Consider the following 20,191-nt stretch of genomic DNA (forward strand, 5'->3'; position numbering starts at 1 on the left):
AGAGGTCTCTGTACCACTGACGGTATTTGTTTAAAATAAAAGCATTAAGATCAGTACACTGGATGCTGGTGTACAGCTGGTTTGTTGAAATAATATTAACTCTTTGATATGATCTATTGCAATTACTAAATATTTTAATGTGTCATTTAATGGTAACTAAGTACTAAGTAGGGTCACTAATACACGAAAATGGCACTGAAGTGATTAGGACTTAGTACCAGTTAGATGCATATTTTATTTTGCCTGCCACATGGCCAATCATGAACACCATCCACTCCGGCTCCCCATCTGACCCCTACCCTAACCACATCCTCAACAAAGCAAGCTTCGTCATCGCACCCCAACTACGGAAGATCATCAACAGTTCCTTCGAGTCCGCCACCTTCCTGGAGAGCTGGAAACACGATGAGATCAACACCCTCCTCAAAAAACCCAAAGGACCTCAAGAACTTCCGGCCTATCTCCCTGCTCCCCTTCCCGGCAAAAGTAATCGAGAAGGCCGTCAACAGACAACTAACCCGCTTCCTAGAGGAGAACTGCACCTTGGAGCCTTCCCAATCAGGATTCCGTAGCACCGAAACCGCCCTCATCGCCGCCACCGACATCAGAACCATACTGGACAGCGGCAAAACCACGGCCATCATCCTCCTGGACCACTCGGCCGCATTCGACACCATCTGCCACCACACCCTACGCTCATGCCTCAGCAATGCTGGAATCCGCGACAGAGCCCTGGACAGGGTCACCTCCTTTCTCACCGGCAGAACCCAGAGAGTCCGCCTCCCCCCATTCCGCTCGGAGGCCACCAAAATCATCTGCGGCGTACCCCAGGATTCGTCCTTCAGCCCGACCCTCTTCAACGTCCATAAGGCCAGCTCGCTAACATCGCCCGATCCCACAACCTCAACATCATCTCATACGCCGACGACACCCAGCTGATCCTCTCCCTCACCAAGGACTCCCCCAAAATCTACCTCCACGAAGGAATGAAGGCCATCGCCGAATGGATGAAGAGCAGCTGCCTCAAACTCAATTCGGACAAGACAGAAGTCCTTATCTTCAGATCCACCCCCTCCGCATGGGATGACTCCTAGTGGCCTGCCACTCTCAGAACCGCTCAGACTCCCACCGACCACGCACGCAACCTAGGATTCATCTTGGACCCTTCACTATCCATGCACCCAGCAAGTCAACGCGATCTCCTCCTCCTGCTTCAACACACTCTGCATGCTCCGAAAGATCTACAAATGGATACCCACCGAAACCAGAAGAACAGTCACCCAAGCCCTCGTAAGCAGCAAACTGGACTACGGCAATGCCCTCTCTGCAGGAACCACGGCCAAACTCCAGAAGAGGCTGCAACGCATCCAGAACGCCTCATCCTGGACATCCCCCCGCCACATCACAGTTTGTATTTATGTGTATTTTCATTGTTTATTTTCATTAACCATACCTGCTTCTATTCCTTCCAATATGGCCGACAATGCGGTGATGTTCTACTGCAAGTCCGCTTTCTATTTTCATTTCCCAGAGTTTATTTAAACAGCATTTATTCATTGGGGCATACGCCGCAATACTCGACGCAGCACCGGTAGGAATAATTACCGCTAAACCCGGGGGTAAGTTCCCGCCATTTATACACTCTAGTATCCATGTTTTCCGGCGATTACACGTTTTGAGACCCACCATTTTGGCGGGTCTTCGCGTTTCCATGCATGTGTTAATACCTGAGAAAGGCCTTGTACGGCCTCTTCACCAATTCGGTTCCCCGCAAGCTAGTGTTATGCGTCCTTTGTACGCTTTTTATAAATACAAATGTTCTCTATTTGTGGCTGCCCATACATCAATTTGGGCAGCTTGCCACTTTTATCTACTTAAGTTTCCACTTAACAACTTAACCAATACGCAGCCCTTTTTCTAGCCTCTTTGGTCCCTCGCAAATATTTTATTTGCGCACTTATTATGATGTTTATACCTTGTCTTGTTTCCCCTCGGCGGAACAGTACTATTGAGCCAATCGGGCTTTGTAATTATTTCCTGATTTTGTTTTACACCATTCCATAATCAATGGTTTACATTGATCATATATCAAATATTCTGAATTATTTATCATTACCTTTTTCTTGCTTCCAGACGTAGCATGGTTCCTTGGAATTTTCTCAACCAACTTTAGATTATATTTTTAGAGCCAGTTGGAGCTCTGTCAGTGCATAACAAATAAGGACAGCGAACAACGTTTAATCCGCATAACCTTAATCTACAAGTCAATTATTCTATATACTAGAGGTATGCCCTATACATCCGTCTCCTTTTTTTGACTTATATTCACGATTTTTGGTTCCACCACCAACCTTTTTTACTTGGTCATTTGGATTTTAAGAGCCTTAGCAATCTGTGATCTGATTTGCACTTCTTAATTTGGGACACATCACTGTCCTCTGCATGCGAACAGCATTATGCACTTTGTACTTACATGGGGATGTCACTGTATTTTGTGATATTTACGATCTGTATTAACGTTTTTTTACTTTGACACATTTAAAATCGGTGGGCTCACATTGCGTTGCACTTCACCAATCAGGTATGGGCCTTTCCTTTTGTAAACACGTCACTACTTGAATTATTAGACGTAACATCATCCATTAGACAATTGGAAACATATGATTGATACATTCCATCTATATAATATTATGTTCACAGCCTTGATAAAGTCACTATTGACGTGTCGGCTGTTGATGTATGTGAACACGAGAACTGTCTTGGCCTGACAACATCTCTCTCAGCTCTCTATTTGCTGGGGACATATTTGGTTGAACGTCGATCAGACTGATCACGAAAGAATAGACACCACTTTGAACCTGTGATGTGCCGTGGTTTTTCTTCTATCACTGCCACATCACAGACCACCTGAAAAATCTGCACTGGCTCCCAGTCAACAAGAGAATCACCTTCAAACTCCTCACCCATGCTCACAAAGCACTGCACAACACCGGACCAGAATATCTCAAGAAACGACTCTCCTTCTACACCCCGACCTGGCATCCCTGCTCCGCTGCCCTCGCAACCATCCCATGCGTCCGCAGAACTAAAACCGGCAGTAGATCATTTTTCACACCTCGCCACCAAAACGTGGAACACTCTTCCCACCCACCTGCGCCAGGCCAAAGACCTCCTTACCGTCAGGAAACTTCTCAAGACCTGGCTGTTCAAGCAGTAGCAGCACCTTCCCTCCTCCTTCTCCCCCTCCCCTCCTCAGCACCATGAGACCCTCACAGTTGAGTAGTGCGCTTTACAAATCCCCTGATTGATTGATTGCTATTTAGCACATATATACGTTTGTACCATATGCTACTGCAGCTAAGATTGCAGTAATCCATAAACATGAGTAAATAACAGAAATACTCCACGTCTAGCTTGATAGTTTACATCATGTGTAGGGCAAAGGCGAGACAATGAGGTTTTGCACTTTAGATACTACAAACGTCGACAAAAACTTATTAACACAGGCCCCCATCTTCGAAGAGGAAGGGACTCTGTGCTGAAATGTACAAGGAATAGGCTAAGGTAACAAATAAAAGGAGCATATAGACATAAAACAGGCGGTTCAGGCAACTCAATTACGTTTGTATTTAATGTATTTTATCCTTAACAATTGCAAATATTAGCTGTCGGCGTGCAAGTAGGTTGGTTATCTTCTACAACAAAATACAATTCGTTTATCAACTTTCTCCTCGATTAAGACATAATTCATTAAAATGCATGAGAGAACGAGCAAATCTGAGATAATAAAACAACCAACTTCCCCAGACTGGTGTAAAGCGAAAATCCTTTTTAAACTATAGATACTTTTTTTTGCTAATGGTTCACTGAAGAGAGGGAAAGGGATTAGAAAAGATAGTGCAAATAGTGCAAAAAGCAAATTCAAAATGTAGTATAAAATGCAACACAAACCTATTGGCACAAGGTTTCACAATTCTCAAGTTAAAAATTGTGTTTGATTGAATTTATAGTTTACACGTATTAAATTCCCATGCAGGAAAAAAAAAAATTACTTGACAAGAAAATATATATGTACTCATTACCTATAGAGAGGTAAACACACAACCACGCCTTAAAGTGCCTACCAAACTCTACAATTAACATTGCTTAACTGAAATGTCATTACTGGGAGCAGTGAATTATTGAAATGAAGAAAGTACACTGCACAGGTGCAGTAGCGATAGAGTAGCGTAAGTGTTGCTTTTGAAATATGACAGTACTTTAGACTTTGTTTATTGAAGTCACAATTTGCATGCCCTTACCGTAACCCATTTCTCGCATCGAAAGCAGGGATCATAGAACTCGGGTGCTCTGACATCAGAGCCACCAGCAGCTGAAGGACATCCATTAAATTGTCATCCTGTTGGGAAAAACGGTAATTTAAGACAATTGTTCGATTTTACAACTACACCTACTATTAGGAATTATATCAAAATAATTTGAAAAAAGAAAAAAAATGCGTGCAGGAAACAGACTGTGGGAAAAAAAAAAAACAGAAACGTTTCGCTAAATGACTCAAAATTGTAGAATCACTTTGAGTTCGATATAAGTTCAAAAACAAACATGCTTTGCCAGACTCACAGATAAACTAGAAGGCTAAAATATCCTGGTCTGTGAAGGGAGCAAGGGTGTGAGCTAAAACACTATGTAGACTGATTGACAAAACAGACAATAAATTGTTGAGTGCCACACTGTCTATTAAAAAGCCATTTCCAGCAGAAACCATATTCATGGTCAGGGCACAAGAGGTATAGTTCAAATTCTGAAGACACTGTTGACATTTTTTTTTTTTTACTTTTGAACACATTTTTATTTATTTTGCAGTTTATACGATGAACAGGGCCTATCAGGCCAACACACAACTATACAATGATTAATAATAATAATACAAAGGAAAAAGCAAAGACCTGCACGCACATACCACCCCATTCACCAACCCAAATCCAGCAATAAAACACAGAAATAATCCAAAATGATCAGTATTCCACACCCACCAAGTCTGCTCTCATCCCACGAATGTCCGGACTTCATCATGAACCAATCGAGACCAGTGACGGACGGGTTCTATCTGTATGCCCCATTAGCCTGCCAATTTCCGCCCATTTCTGTCATATCTTAGGGTGTTTCTAGGAGCAGCCCCATGCCTTATAAACTGCTATTTTCAACCCCATACAATGGTCTATTCCCTTCTTCCATGCTGCCAGGTACTGGGGAGCCTAAGCCTTCCACTCCCGCACTATGTCCCGCTTAGCTAATGTCCAGTCCAAATACAGTAGAGATAATCAATATCTGTTACCACCCAAATCGTCGGTGAGATGCAGAACGGTAAGTTTAAGATCCACTGGGATCGGCCAAGAGAGAACCCCACTCAGACATGCCATCACTCCATGCCAGAATCTATCTAACTTGGGACAGCTCCACACTGTATGAATAAATGTTATTTCTCCGATACCACACCGGAGACAGTCAGGGAGGTGATCGCACTGATGCGTCTAAGTTGATGGCGTGCAAAATAAATTCTAAGGAGGTATTTAAATTAGATCAGCCTGAGTCGGGCAGCAATATCAGCTGTATGAGTGACCGCCAGGGCTCAGTCCAATCCTCATTCTAGAGAGTCTCCATGTCTGTCTCCCACACAGCCTTAAGGGCAGAAAAAGTGTCTGGGTGATTGCAGATAAGTGTTTGGCAAATATTTGCAACTTCATGATCACTTGGGTACCCCATAAGGAGCTTGACCTGCAACTGGTTAAAGTCTGGGAAGTCACTCAGGGCAGTAATGCAGGGGGTCAGCACATGGCAAAGTTGAAGTTACCTATGAAACGGACTATGATGGAGCTGATATTCTGCTTGTAGAGTCTGAAATTACTTCTGCACCATTCCACACATGACATCTCCCAGGGTGAAGATCCCAATTAGTCCTACTTAAGGATACCCTCTAGTGCCGCCACCTGTGAAAGCATGTGAACCCCTCCACAGTGGTGTCCACTCCGTCAACCTACACCTACCACCCCATCTGCCAGAGAAGCACCACAGACTAAAAACGACCTTTGTCGCAGGGGGAAGAGAGTCTCCGCAGCCATACAAGTAAGAAAGAATACGAGTGTCCCCACCATCCATTTTTCTGATGCATAAGGGGAGTCGTCCTGGACGTTATATGACCATTCGTTGATTATTAGAAGATGGGACGCACAATAATATGAATCAATACATGCCGAAGCAATTCCCCCACAGTATGTGGGCTGAAAACACCAAGGGCTATAAAAGGAGTCACCCCTTCCCAAAGGAACACAATAAGGCTGCAATTCAATCTATAGAACCACTGTTGTTGGACCTCGTAAGAGAAGTTCTGTAACTGATGAAGGAACCAGGTAGACACACCATTTTAAAAATGGCAGACTGACCAGTCAAGGACAAAGGCAAGATGGACCAGGTCCGGATATCCTCCTGCAAGCAAGTCAGAACTGGCTCCAGATTGTGCGACACCACTAGAGTCCCAGTAGGGGACACAAAAAAGCCTATATATTTGAACCCGAACAGTGCAACCTGTAAATCTGTCTCCCAACCGAAATTTTGCAGACAAGCACCAGCTGAGAACATCGTAGAGATGTACATATTAATGTGTAGGCCTGAAGTTTCCCCAAAGATGTGAAGAATCTCCAGAATATGGTCCCCCGATTCAACAGGGGATAAGAGGAAGAAAAATACGTCATCTGCAAATAGTGCTATTCTATCTGACAGCCCCTCTCCCCATTCAAAGCCCTGCACCTGGGCATCCATTCTCAACAAGACCGCCAAAGGCTCTATGGCAAAAGCAAACATCAGGGGCGACAGGGGACAACCCTGCCATGTCCCCTGCTGTATTTGGAATGAAGCCGACTAGGTGCCAGCCACCTGGACTCACACTGTCAAGTCAGTATACAGTTATTTAAGATAAGAAATAATCTGGGGCCGAAATTAAGGTGTTGAAAGAGGATGAACAGGTGTTCCCAGCTCACAGAGTGAAGGCTTTGCCAATGTCAGACAAGAGAATCGTCGACGGACCCTCCAACCTGTGGGAGAGCACCAGCACATTGTATAAGTGTCAAATATTGTGACGAGTGGTGCAACAAGGCATAAATGTCACCTGGTCTGGATGCACCAAGTCTGGGATCAAGCTGACCAGTCTGTAAGTGCCGTCGCTAGAATCTTCACCTCTAGGTTTAATAAGGAAATCGGGTAATACGAAGAATGTTCATGGGCCAGCCAAGTTTGGAAAAGATTACTATCGCTGCTTGGCACCAATGAGGTGGCAGGGCAGCAGCACAGATGGCAGAATAAACCACCCCTAGCATGTGGTCCTGAAGTTTGGGCATAAAAGCTTTAAAAATAACTCACATGGGAATCCATTGGGACCCAGGGCCTTCTCAGCTTTCAATCCTGCCAGTGCCAACGAGTTTCTCCCCAGTAAGGGCGTTGTCAAGCAAATCACAATCGGCCAAAGAGAGGGTGTTATGGGGGCGGGACGGGTACAAAATCTACGATCAGCTCCCGGGGCAGGACCTCAGTCCGAGCCTAAACACTTTAAAAATAAATGGCAAAACTGCAGGCTATTTTCTGAAGATCAGTAAGAAGCATGCCAGGGGGGGTCTCAGACCAGTGGGACAGGGGAGGAATGAGAAACACCCTGACATAATCTATGAGGAATTTTACTTGATTTGTCTCCCTATTGATAAATGCGTCCCTGGGCCACCGGTCATGAAGGTTTGGCCTCATATAGCATGATCTGCTGGTATCAATGCTTCAAGAGAGCGAGTTGTCTACGAGCCAATTGCCTGTTGACCTGATGACTCCATCCATTTAACCCTAAACTTAAAACAGGAGACTCCGGTTGGGCCATCAGGGATTCAGGTAAGTAGGAGGTCTTTCTGGCCTTCTATCAGTGCCTTTACACCTCAAGGGGAGAACATCAAACTACAATAGAATCCTACCTCCAGAGCTGCCCCTGGCCACCACTGCCCCCCCCAGCTTGGTTAAAGATCTGAAGTAGCCGTTCATCAAAACTGAACTCCGCAGGGCTCTCAAGGAACTTCCCAACGGCAAATCCCCAGGCTCAGACGGCCTTACCCTGGCCTTTTATATGGTTTCTTACCACAACGCCAAGACCACTTGCCCAACTTTACAACTCTTTCACCTATCCTACGGGCCTTACACCATGTCTAATGCAGAAATCACACTCATCTCCAAGCCCAGTAAAGACCGTACACTCTGCTCTTCTGACTGTTCAATAGCCCTAGAGAACACTGATGTTAATATTTACACCAAAATGCTGGCTACCCACTTAGAATCCCTCCTAACTGGTTTAACAGACCCTGACCAGGCTGGCTTCATACAACACATATGAGGATCGGATAATGTCCGGCGCCTTGCCCACCTGGTATATAAGGTGCACAGTCATGCCCTCCCCGTCCTCCTTTCCCTCGATGCCAAAAAGGCTTTCGGCAGTGGGAGTTGGGCCTTTTTCACAAGCAATCCTGCAAAAGGTAGGACTAGGCCCCGTCATGATCAGTAGGATTATGGCCTCCTATACAGTACCTACTGCCTCCATTTGCGTTAATGGCCAGTTGGTGCACTCTTTTCCACTGTTAGGGGGCACTCGGCAGGGCTGCCCCTTGTTTCCCCCCCCGTTGTTTGCTCTCACGGGGGAGCCACTTGCCATTGATCTCCGGCAATACTACGATATCAAGGGCATCCACTTTTACAGTGGGACAACGTTCTCCTGTACGCTGATGATCTCCTCCTTGCTCTAACAGAGCCAGGCACCTCACTCCCGGTAGTGGTTCACGTCCTACAAACCTATGAGCAGATACCTGGGTATAAGATCAACCTGCCCATGTCCCAAGCACTAAATCTCATGCTACCGCCACAACATATTCAATGCCTACAGAAACTCACCCCCTTCCAATAATCCTCCCACTCCTTACACTATTTAGGCCTCACTATTACAAATTCCCTAGCTACATGGACAAGGGCTTATTGGCTGCACTACCACAGGGCAATACTCTAAGACCTCCAGCGCTGGAGGGCACTCCAGATTTCATGGCTGGGCAAAATTAATACAATGAGAATGAACATACTCATCTGAATTCTCTACCTTTTCTAATTGTTACCTACCTCCATCCCCTCAGACGACATCAAACGGTTGCAGGCGGACCTTCACTCCTTTATTTGGGGGGAAACACCCTGGAGTCTCCATTGTAATGCTTATGCTTCCAAGAAACCGGGGAGGGCTTGCCTGTCTGTTACACCTGACAGGCTTAGGGTGGTCTTCCCCCAACTTTTTACCTGCCTCTCTCTATTTTGCTCATCTAATTTTTGCTGATTTTAGGACTATGCGCACTGTACCACTGCTGACCAGTGCTAAAGTGCTTGTGCTCTCTCCCCTAAACATGCTAACATTGGTCATACCCATTTGGCATATTTAATTTACCTACAAGTCCCTAGTAAAGTGCACTAGATGTGCCCAGTGTCAGTAAATGAAATGAAATGCTACGAGTGGACCTGCAGCACTGATTGTGCCACCCACATAAGTAACCCCTTAACCATGTCTCAGGTCTGCCATTGCCGGCCTGTGTGTGCAGTTTCACTGCCACTCAACTTGGCATTTAAAAGTACTTGCCAATCCTTAAATTCCCCTTTGCTTACACATATGTCACCCCTAAGGTAGTCCCTAGGTAACCCATAGGGCAGGGTGCTGTGTAAGTAAAAGGCAAGACATGTACTTGTAAGTTTTACATGTCCTGGTAGTGGAAAACGACCAAAGACGTTTTTCACTACTGTGAAGCCTGCTCTTCTGATAGGCCAGCATTAGAGATTAGAGTGGTAATTTCTGATCTGAGAGGAAAAGACTTGTCATATTTGGCATGGTTAGAATGGTAGTGAGAAAGCCTACTTACTAGTCAAGTTGGATTCTACATTTCTATTTCAGAAATGCCCCATTTAGAAAGTAGGCATTTTTCAGCACTTACCATCTGTACCTTATAACCTGTCTCCAATCCACATCTAGTCTGTGCTGGTTGACAGCTCCCCTTGTGCATTTCACCCAAACAGCCATAAACACAGGACACCTAGCTGCATCTGCATTATTCGGCATATAGATGGGTTTCCCTGGGCAGGAAGGCTGGAGGGCTCTCTCAAACTTTAAAGGCCAGTGGACTGCCCTCACACAAAGGACTGATAACCCACCCACGGTACTCCTGGCAGACAGGGCTGGGTTGAAAGGGGAACGTATGCACTTCAAAACCACTCTTTGTAGTTTCCTCCACTTCAAAGACACTTTTGGGTGTATATATATGCTGGGTCTCTGACCCCACCAAATCAGACACTTCTGAACCTACAATTGGACTCTGTCAGCGGGACTGCCTGGCTGCCCAAAGGACTCATCTGGACTGCTTTGCTGGAAGGAATGCTGGCCTGCTTGTTGCCCTGCTGACCCATGACTCTGCCTTCCTCCACAAGTGCTCTCCAAGGGCTTAGATTGAGCTTGCCTCCTGTTCCGAGGCCTCAGGGCTATCAAAGTCTTCACCAAAGAATAGAAAATCCAGAGTGTCGAAAAATTGACGCAACGCCTGAAAAGTTCAACCCAATGCCTGCCAGAATGACACAGCGCCTACTCCGTGGCGAAAACAAAAATCACTGCACCACCTGCCGGATTGACGCAGCACCCGGTGCCTCTGCTCAACACGTTCTGGGTTTTCCATGCATCATCCCTGGGCATCAAATATCCCTGCGTCACAGTTGGAAAACCAAGACTGCACTCCTGGATAACCAAATGCATTGCCTTGCAGGGTGGAAAGAAACAATGCATTACCCTTGCCACGCCGGAAAGATCGAAGCATCGCTTTACTTTTTGGTGCAGCTACTCCTCTGCGTTATTGTTTACACATCCCAGGTACTGTGTGTTAGAAGGATACAAACACTGATTCTAAAGGATAGAGACTAATTTCAAACTTTTAAAAGTGATATCTTGGCTTATGCATATTGGATTTTTGTCTTCTTGGTCTTATTTTATTCAGATAAATATTATCTATTTTCCGAAACTGGTGTGGAGTACTTTTTGTGGTGTTTTCACTGTGTTACTATACAAGTTATTTCACAAATACTTTACACATTGCCTTTTAAGTAAGCCTGCCTGCTCTGTGCCAAGCTACTGGAGGGCGAGCACAGGATAATTTAGGTTGTGATGTGACTTACCCTGAGTAGGATTGTGGTCCCTACTTTGACAGGGTGCATACCTCTGCCAACTAGAGACCCAATTTTTAACACTGTCCCAACATCCAGGGCTACTACTGGGCAGCCCACCTATGCTACATCTCTGAGTGGGTAGTACATGTGAGCGAAAAACACTAGATACACATTGATAGGGTCATCGCTCATTCTGGGATCTTGCGTGGCTCCCGAGACAGCTCCCCCCCATAGTTCTTATATAGCTACCCCTATGCGCACAGTCTTAGAAATATGGGACAAGCTGGTGATTGGGTGAGGTCTGAATACATTCCCAACTCCAAACACCCCCATTGTGCGTAACCCCAACTTCTCACCAGCTGTCCCTCAATACTTTTTTCCAGAAGTGAAGGGTGAATGCAGACTTTTACAAGACTTATTTCAGAAGGAAACTATTAAACCTTTCGACCAGTGTAAAGCTGAATTCCAGCTCCTTAAATCTGCCTGCCACCAATACTTCCAGCTACGACATTTGGCTTTCCACCCCTGCCAACATACTTGCCGCCACCCATCCCCTCACCCTTTCCAAAACACTTGTTCAGGGGTTTGAGGGTACCCGCGGTCTGGTGTCGAAGATCTATGAGGTCCTTCAGCGATCGCACCTCCTACTCTACCATCCATAACAGTGGAAATGGGCCACAGACAACACCCACAGAAACAGTGGGAGCAGGTAGGTAGAGAAATCCCACAAGTCCATAGATGCATCCCCAGCACAAGACAGCATATAAGGTAATGCTCCAGTGGTACTATACACCAGCTCACTTACACGCTATCTATCCCACGGCCTCTGCTTCATGCTGGCATTGTGGAGCTCAGAAGGGCGACTTCCATCATATATGGTGGGCATGCCCCTCTCGAACTGTCTTTTGGAAAGTGATCTTAAGCCACATCAAGGGCACCATAGGTTAACCCGTCCCGGCGGATTATCACACTATTATTCTGAGCTACACCCCAAACTACTGGCAGCAATGATGCACGCAGACTGATGCCACATGACCGGGGCTGCCAAACAGCTTATATGCCGAGCCTGGAAAACTCCCTCTGCCCCCCGTAGCATCCTGGTTCACATAGCTCTGGCACACCATGGCAATGGAACAGATGGCTCATAAATTGTCATTTGCAGATAAAATGTTCCAGCAGCTATGGACACCTCTTATCAATTACATCTTCCACTTAGAATACTTATGCTTTCAGTTTCCTAGGCTCCGCGCCCTCCACTTGTTCGATCAGATAGCACTGGGCAGATTATCCCCATTTTCCCTGGCAAAAACCTACAATGAGAGGCCCTGGAGCCCTCCTTACCCTCTACACTTCTACTGATGTGGGAATCGACCGGAGACCCCGTATCCTCCCCTAGTTTTCTTCCCAACACCCCTGTTTGCATATTCTTTTTAGTTGTATTCTTGCATCTCCTGAATAGGCATACAACTCCACTGGAGTGAAGCACTGAATCCTTATTATAGAACCTCATTACCGTACTGTTAGCAGCACACTGACACACAGCTGCTCATTTCCTCACTCTTCCATCTAAAACAGCTTTAATCTTCAACTGTGTACCTACAGCATTATTATGCTCAATGTGTTGTCATAGATATGTGTATATCTTTCGATGCACCATTCTCTAAGAAGAGTAAAGCAACAAAAAATTGGAAAGTTTTAAATTAACAGATTCTGAGAAAAAATATTCCTAACCATGTAAAAACAACTATGGGGTTAATATTTGTTAATTTATAGCAAGGCAATTATTGTACTTTCAGAATGTCATATTCATGTTTAAATAATTGCTTTATGTACTACTGTTGCTTTTTACCTGAAGTTCATTGGTGTATTTGATTACCCTTGTGTGTAAATCTACATCTATAGCTTAGCACTAGGATGGCTTAGTGGCATAGTCAGAGGAGTCCTTTATTCTCAAAGGTTTTTGAACAGGAGATGATCTCTATCTCGGTCATAAAGGTTTACGAGCTGCTTGCATAGTCACCATGGGACATTTCCTAAATCTTTAATATCTCAGGGTATATTTTGATCTTTGACGGTTTGAATAGTTTTTATTTCACATAAGTGTTTAGCAGTGTTGGTTATTGTTGTATTTCACTCCCACTCCTGTGTTATAAGTTAACTGCTTCTCCCATTTATAGGCGTTCAACACGTTCCTCTGGCTCTCAGACTGCTGCTGCAGTTTTGGACACACTTAGCACTGCGGAGTCCAAAACAATTCCCTTCAATTCCACACATAAGGGCAACTGAAAGCATAACCCAAAAGATCTGGGTGTGGAAAGCTTTTGCAAAGACTTATCTAAGGATAGTCTTCACTGCAATGTCCTAACTGAACCCTGCGGAGCAAGAGACTGAAGATGTTCTTGGGTCTCATAGCTTAAACATGAAAGGCTTCAGCATAAAAACTTTTCTGTAACTATGAACATTTGATCAACGCTTTATAATCAGTCTTGTCCTGCAGATCCAACAAACAATCTTCATACCCCAATTCTCATCCACTTCCAGGTCATTCAGTGTGGTGGATATGGATTTTATTTTATAGTTGCCTAATTTTCATTTGCAGCTTTCATCTTTAAACATCACTCTATGGCACACGAACATCAAAAGATTATACTTCAAACTAGAATCTTAGAAAAATGTGTAAATCCTCGCCTAAAAAGGAGTGGTCCACATAGTTAATTCCCCACCCAACCATTTCAAGAAATTAAGTCCAACGGAACATAAAATGGTTATAGATTTGATCAATCCGAATGACATTCCTGCCTGAATCACCCTTCAACTCTAAATATCGCAACATTTTTAACTTTTTCTTAAGGTGCGCACATAAATTACAATTGAACCACACGTTTCATTTTGTCAGGGCCGCTGTGCTCTTCATGCTGAAGTCAACTGGAACCTCAGAACCCGAGTTTTTTTCTTGAACATGGTTTATACGTTTATATCTGCAAAATGGCAAAGACGGTGTCCTTGTTTTCTTTTCTGATCCTTTCAAGCATTCCCAAATTGTGTGTTTCAAAAATAAAATACTTCTCTGAAATACTTTAACATTCATGATACTGCTTTCTATCAAGAACCCACCTAAGCTAGTTCATTCCCCCTTCTTTGTGACAGTTGGGTACACTGAAATATGCAACAAGTTAGACTGTACACTTCAGCTTCTGAATAAAGTGAAACAATGGTGAATATATGACACTGGAGCAAGATAGAAAAGCTACTAAAATTTGCTGACTAGTTGTGAAGAACTCTTAAATGTTTTTTTAAAACAGCAGAGCACACTGAATTGTCAGGGTTTACCCTACACAAAAGAGAAATTTTGAAGACCTCTGGCATACCATAAAATCTATTTTCCCAATCATTGAGCTCATTTACAAAGCAAAAATGGCAAATGTTATTCCCTAACCTCACCTTTCTCATAGTTCAGTTACTTTTTTGCTGTTTTCTAAAAACGTAAGTATCCCAGAATCAAAATTGAGGTCTCTTGAGGATCACAGTAGCAGAAGAGACAGCGGTAGCTGAAGATAATGCTAGGTTGATTTTTGATCTAGTTAATTTTACATGGTATGATGCATTCTTCTGTGCCCAAGAGAAAATAAATAAAGCTGGTAGACTTCATGGACTGCACACAAGATCCAAGTAGCAGACTTGCTGTCTCGAGAATTTGTTTCAATGGTTCTGGTTTAACATTGTGCAGAGGAAACATTTGTTTTGGCTAATTTATTTGTTTTTCCCTAAATCAGTAAAATGTCCCTGTTAAAATAACACTCTAACAAAGATTAGGAATCTAGTTAGATCACCTCAAATCCTTTCATAATGACGGATGTATATCTCATAAAGGTGTTCCAAAATTCAAGTGCATCTCAGGTTCAGGAAGCTTTTCAGACTTCCTAGAACAATGTCAATGCAAATAATTATAAATATGTCTGGCATAGATGTGTACACATTGAGGTAAACTGTGCAAGCTGTTTAACCTATTGGAAGTTGTGCAGATAATTGGACTATATTTTTTGTCTTGGAACCATGCTTTGAAACTGAACAAAAATACTTTCCTTTTCATATCAAATCAAAAACAATCAAAGAGTGCCCTTGATTGCCCTTTTGAAAAAAAAAAAACTAGTCAATTTAAGATCAAAAAAACAAAACGATTACAAAAAGGTCACTATATAAAAATATTTTGGTTTTCTTCCCATTTTAGATAAAAAAATCTGTGTGATATTTTATCACAACTCTTGACATCCATTTACTTGGAAAGTGTCCAGCAATTGTGGGTTTAAAAAAAACTGTGAGAAACTTTATTGTTTAGATCCAGAAAAACAGAAATCAATATAGTTTTCTATAGCAATTCTTTGCCACACAATACTTGAGAAAAAAAGAGTAAGTACAACACTTTACATTTCAGGGCTGGATCATTGTTTCTGAACCATCATAAAGAAAATATTCATCCCATTAGTAAAGCAGAGTCTCGATACCTTAACTGATTGAAAAATGAAATCTTCTGGTCAGTATTACCTCATGAGTTGTTAGTAAGTAATTCAAAATTGCTTGAAGTTCGTCGTCTTTCACACCGTAATCCTTGAGATTAAAACATTTAAACATTTTAAGATTAGGATAGGACCACAATCATGAACCTTTCATTTAAGTAAATATCTGCACATTAAACAGTAACAGTAAGATTAAAAAAAAACATTTTGGAGACTTGCATGAAGGTAAGCTTTCAGCAAAAAGGAGAACTGGATCTTGAAAAAGAGTTAATGTTAAGCTTGACACACAAACTAGCACATTACTATTGGATCTTTGCTTATTTTTGGAAAGAGGCTGGCAAAAATAAACTTTTACAAATGAACACTGACAAAATTCAGTCCTGTTGAAATGTCGTTTTGACTAATAGCCAAGCTGATGGCAAAAGGAGAATATGTTGTTTTAAAACAATATAAATTTTAAAAACTAAAAGCACATAGCCTTAAAATGAAACAGAAACGCAAAACAATCTCTTAAAATATATAAAATAATACAATTTGAAATAACAATACTACACTTTAACATCGGTAAAAAGGAAAGAGTGGGCATATTTAAATAAACCGTACACTGTCTTTTCACAGATTACTATCCCATTGAGTTAACTTAATGTATATCAAACTGCACACGCGCACAATGGACATCAGTGGCTCACACAATGGGTTAATAAAAAAAAAAAGAGAAATTCTTGGCAAAAAGACTTAAACTTGTTAAAGCAAGAATTTGGCCCAAGTTAAAATCACTTTCTAATGAGACTGGCCTTGAATAAAAGTGATAAACAGCAGAAGGAGCAATCCCAGGCAGAAGTAGGAAATTAAACAACAAATAAACAAGCATTGGCAAAGCCAATAGGTCTCACTTATGGGCAAGCTAGTGACCTTCGCAACTGGGTGTGGGTGGGAAGCAGGACAGAAATAAAAAAAGCTATATGAAGCGGCCAGCACTGACCGGGTCATAGCTCTTTTTGCCCCTTCTTTCTACTGGGAGACAAGGAGGAGAAACAGGGATGGGTGGTTGGGGTGGAAGGGAGAAACAGTGACAGGGGCGAGTGAGGAGGAGATGAAACTGGGCTAAGATGAGTGGGGTTGATTGAGAGGGAGATGAAACTGGGATGGGGCAAGTGGTGGGGAGAAGAAACAGGGATGGAGCGGGGGTAGGGAAGAGGAAATTGGTGGGAGGGAAAAGATGCAACATGGGCGGGGTGGGTGTAAAAACAAAATATATAAAAGAACACATGGATGGGGTGCTGGGAGAAGCAGTAACATGGAGGGGCCCGGAAGTGGTGGTAGAGAAGAAAGAAAAAAAATAATAATGCCCATAGCTCCCAAGTAACCCGGCTTCATGCATGATGTGCTGCTACAGTCCAGTTTTTTTTCCTTCGAATTCTGGGACTTGTAGTCCTGTTTTTTAATGGAATAACTAAAACTACAAGTCCAAGAATTCAAAGCAAAAACTTGTACTAGACCGGTCCCAGAGTGTTTGTAAACTGTCTCTTCCAGCTTTGCACACCAGTCCATACACTTCCTCCAGGCTGCCAGAGGGGGAACAGTTCGGGACCTCTAGTGTTTAGCTATGTCCCTCTTGGACAGCATCTTACCAATCCACCACCAGTGCCCTGTCCCCACAGGGTCACCCCCAAGACCTCGAGAACACTGAATAGTGCAAGCTAGGGTTTGCCTCGGTTTGCAGTCCCACCACCCTAGATATTATGGAGAGTAAATACCGCATGAAAGAAATCCCCTATGGGCTCCGGTCTTTGTAGGCATGCTGGCAAAGGCCACACTCTGGCACTCCAGAGGTGATGAGGTCTGAGATATGCCTGGTGGAGATATTTCAAATGAATGAGCCTGAGCTGGGCAGAAATTGCCAAAGTGCCATACAGGTATCCTGTCAATACACCTCAACCAGGGGACCCACCTGCACCTCCCACCGGGCTCATAGGGTGTCCAACTAAACAGGAGAGTATGTAACCATTGTCTTATATATTTGTGAAATCCCTCCCTAAGGGATCCATCAGTACTCATACCTCGAGAGGGCTATACTCTGGGACATCCCCAAGGGGCGCTGCAATATGTGGAGAGTGTGCCTGAGCTGTAGGTAACAGAAGAACTGGAATTTATGTGTGCAGAACTCAGTATAACTCCTGAAAGGAGCAAATATGATACTTGTCCCATACAACTCTAAGGCACAAGATGCCAACCCAGTCCCATCCATGGAACCCTTAGAGGTTTGCCACTCGTGACAGCCATCAGCACACCCACAGGGAAGTCTCTTCAATGAAATGTCACTTAAGAAATACATCCCTGGCGGCTCTGGGAGAAGCTCAGGGACCAGTGCCCCGCACAAAATACATGTAATGTTATCTGGACCAATTAGTGCTATTTCTTCCCAGTATGCCAGATCCTCCTAGCTCCCGTGTAGTCAATCATTTACTATCAGGATGTGTGCTGCCCAGTTATATAGACAGATGTTCGCCATGGCGAGTCCTCCATCATAAGTGGCTCAAGCGCATTTGCCAAAGGCAACTCTGGGGTACATATTAGCCCAAGGGAACCATTTCACAGGTGACGCCAGGCCTGCGGAATAAGAAGGGGGAAGTTTTGAAGAGCACAAAGCAACAGAGGCACTATCATCTTAAATGGGGCAATCCTGCCCATGCAGTTCAGGGGCAATTTGTTCCACCGGGCTACATCTTCCAAGGCCCTACCTATGTAGCAAGGGATGAGGGTTCAGGCTCCAAGTAAATTCCAGCTCCTATGATATGTACACTACGAGGTACAAGAAGTTAAGGCAACGTACAGGAATCTCTGGGTGCCAGGTCTCATCTTGTCAGTCAGCCTGCAGAGGGACCAGGAGGGATTTATCCCAGTTGTTCCACAATCCAGAGGCTGCGCCAAAGGTAGCTAGGATGCGGATTAACCGTGGCTCCTTTGAGGTGGGCTGGGAGAGAAACAGGCAGACATCATCTGCATACAGGGCGATTCTGCTCTCAGTAGCCACCCTTCAGTCAAAGTCCCACACCTGCATGTCACAGCACACCCAGGCCGCAAGGGGCTCAATAGCTAGCACAAAGAGGCGGGGGAACAGGGAACAGCCCTGCTTGGTGCCACTTCAGATGGGAAATTTGGGGGATACCACGCCATTTATTCTCACCTGGGTTTGTGAGGCTGCATACAATACAATGACATAGGCTTGGAATTGTGGCTGAAACAAAGAGATCCTCCTGGAACAAAGTATCAACTGCTTTCTCAAAATCGATAAGCATAAAAGCTACTGAGGTGTCTATTGATTGAATACAGGCCAGAGCCAGTTGGACTTTCCTAATACAATGTCTTCTACTACGATGTGGAATAAAACCACATTGATCCGCATGGACCAAGTAGGTTAGAACCCTCAGGAGTCTATGAGGCAACAGTTTAGCATAGATCTTGCCTTCCATGTTAATGAGGGCATTGGGGCGGTATGAGGCACATTGGCACAGGGAACAACACGATTTAGGCAAGACTACCAATGTTTGATCTATCTCCAACGGAAAGTGACCCTTGATGGAGTTTGTAGTAGTATTCCACCAGAAAGCCATCCGGCCCTGTAGTTTTACCCAGTTGACATCGGAAAGCGCCTCATTCACCTCCTCAAGAGTAAATAGCCGATAGAGGGCACCCGTTGGCCCTCGACAGACAAGGCAGCAGTGTATCAGCAACTGAGGGAGCAGTCCACAGATGTTTTTTTTTCTTTTTTTTTTAATTCAGTGTTTACTACCTGCATATTTTTACACAGTGGTGTCAGCTAAGATGTCAGGCCTCCTAGAATCATGACTAATATGGCAGGTTGAGGTAGTTATGTCTACTGACCTCAATAAAATGACTCACCTTGTTGCAGGTCATGTCAAGGTTCTGTTTTTACAGTACACACTAACTTAAAAGAAGCTTTGTCTAACTTTAAACATACTGTTTTCATTTGAAAGTATTAAAGTACAGGAGACTGAGAGGCGTTTCTTCAGGTACTGGAGCATTTAGAGGTTACTGGACAATATCTGCAGCCAGTACTGTTGTTTGTCATTGTGCAATACTATTCAAATACCAATTGAATAAGCAAGGCGCTTCCCTTTTCAAATGTGACTCTCCAAGGAAGTGACAGTAAGCCTTCAAGGCTAACTCCAGGAGGTGGAAAAATAACGTAAATTAAGATACAATATGACACTCATCACAGTTGACAGACTAAGTGCTTAAAGAGATATAGCTCTCACCATTGAGAGGCCTAACACAAAGGATGGCAGTGTTAAATACAGTCCAAATGTTTGTGTTGTGAATCAGTCCACATGAGCATTTTGTTTCTGCCCACTAGCCCCTACTGCTTCACAACAGCCCTGTCACACTCCAGATTG

The 20,191-nt window shown here is 43.8% G+C and overlaps 1 protein-coding gene across 3 annotated transcripts in view; it reads right to left on the bottom strand.

Annotated features, from left to right (window-relative positions):
* LRBA (LPS responsive beige-like anchor protein) overlaps positions 1 to 20,191 on the bottom strand; it is a 1,864,610-nt gene that overhangs the window by 1,564,241 nt on the left and 280,178 nt on the right. For all 3 annotated transcript variants that reach the window (XM_069242641.1, XM_069242642.1, XM_069242640.1), the window contains exons 16-17: positions 15,802 to 15,864; positions 4,302 to 4,399 (exon numbers count right to left, since the gene is read on the bottom strand). In XM_069242641.1, coding sequence (XP_069098742.1) covers positions 4,302 to 4,399; positions 15,802 to 15,864 — 161 coding nt within the window. The remainder of the gene's footprint in view (positions 1 to 4,301; positions 4,400 to 15,801; positions 15,865 to 20,191) is intronic.

This window comes from Pleurodeles waltl, chromosome 1_2, assembly GCF_031143425.1.
Source record: "Pleurodeles waltl isolate 20211129_DDA chromosome 1_2, aPleWal1.hap1.20221129, whole genome shotgun sequence".
Classification (NCBI taxonomy): Eukaryota; Metazoa; Chordata; class Amphibia; order Caudata; family Salamandridae; genus Pleurodeles; species Pleurodeles waltl.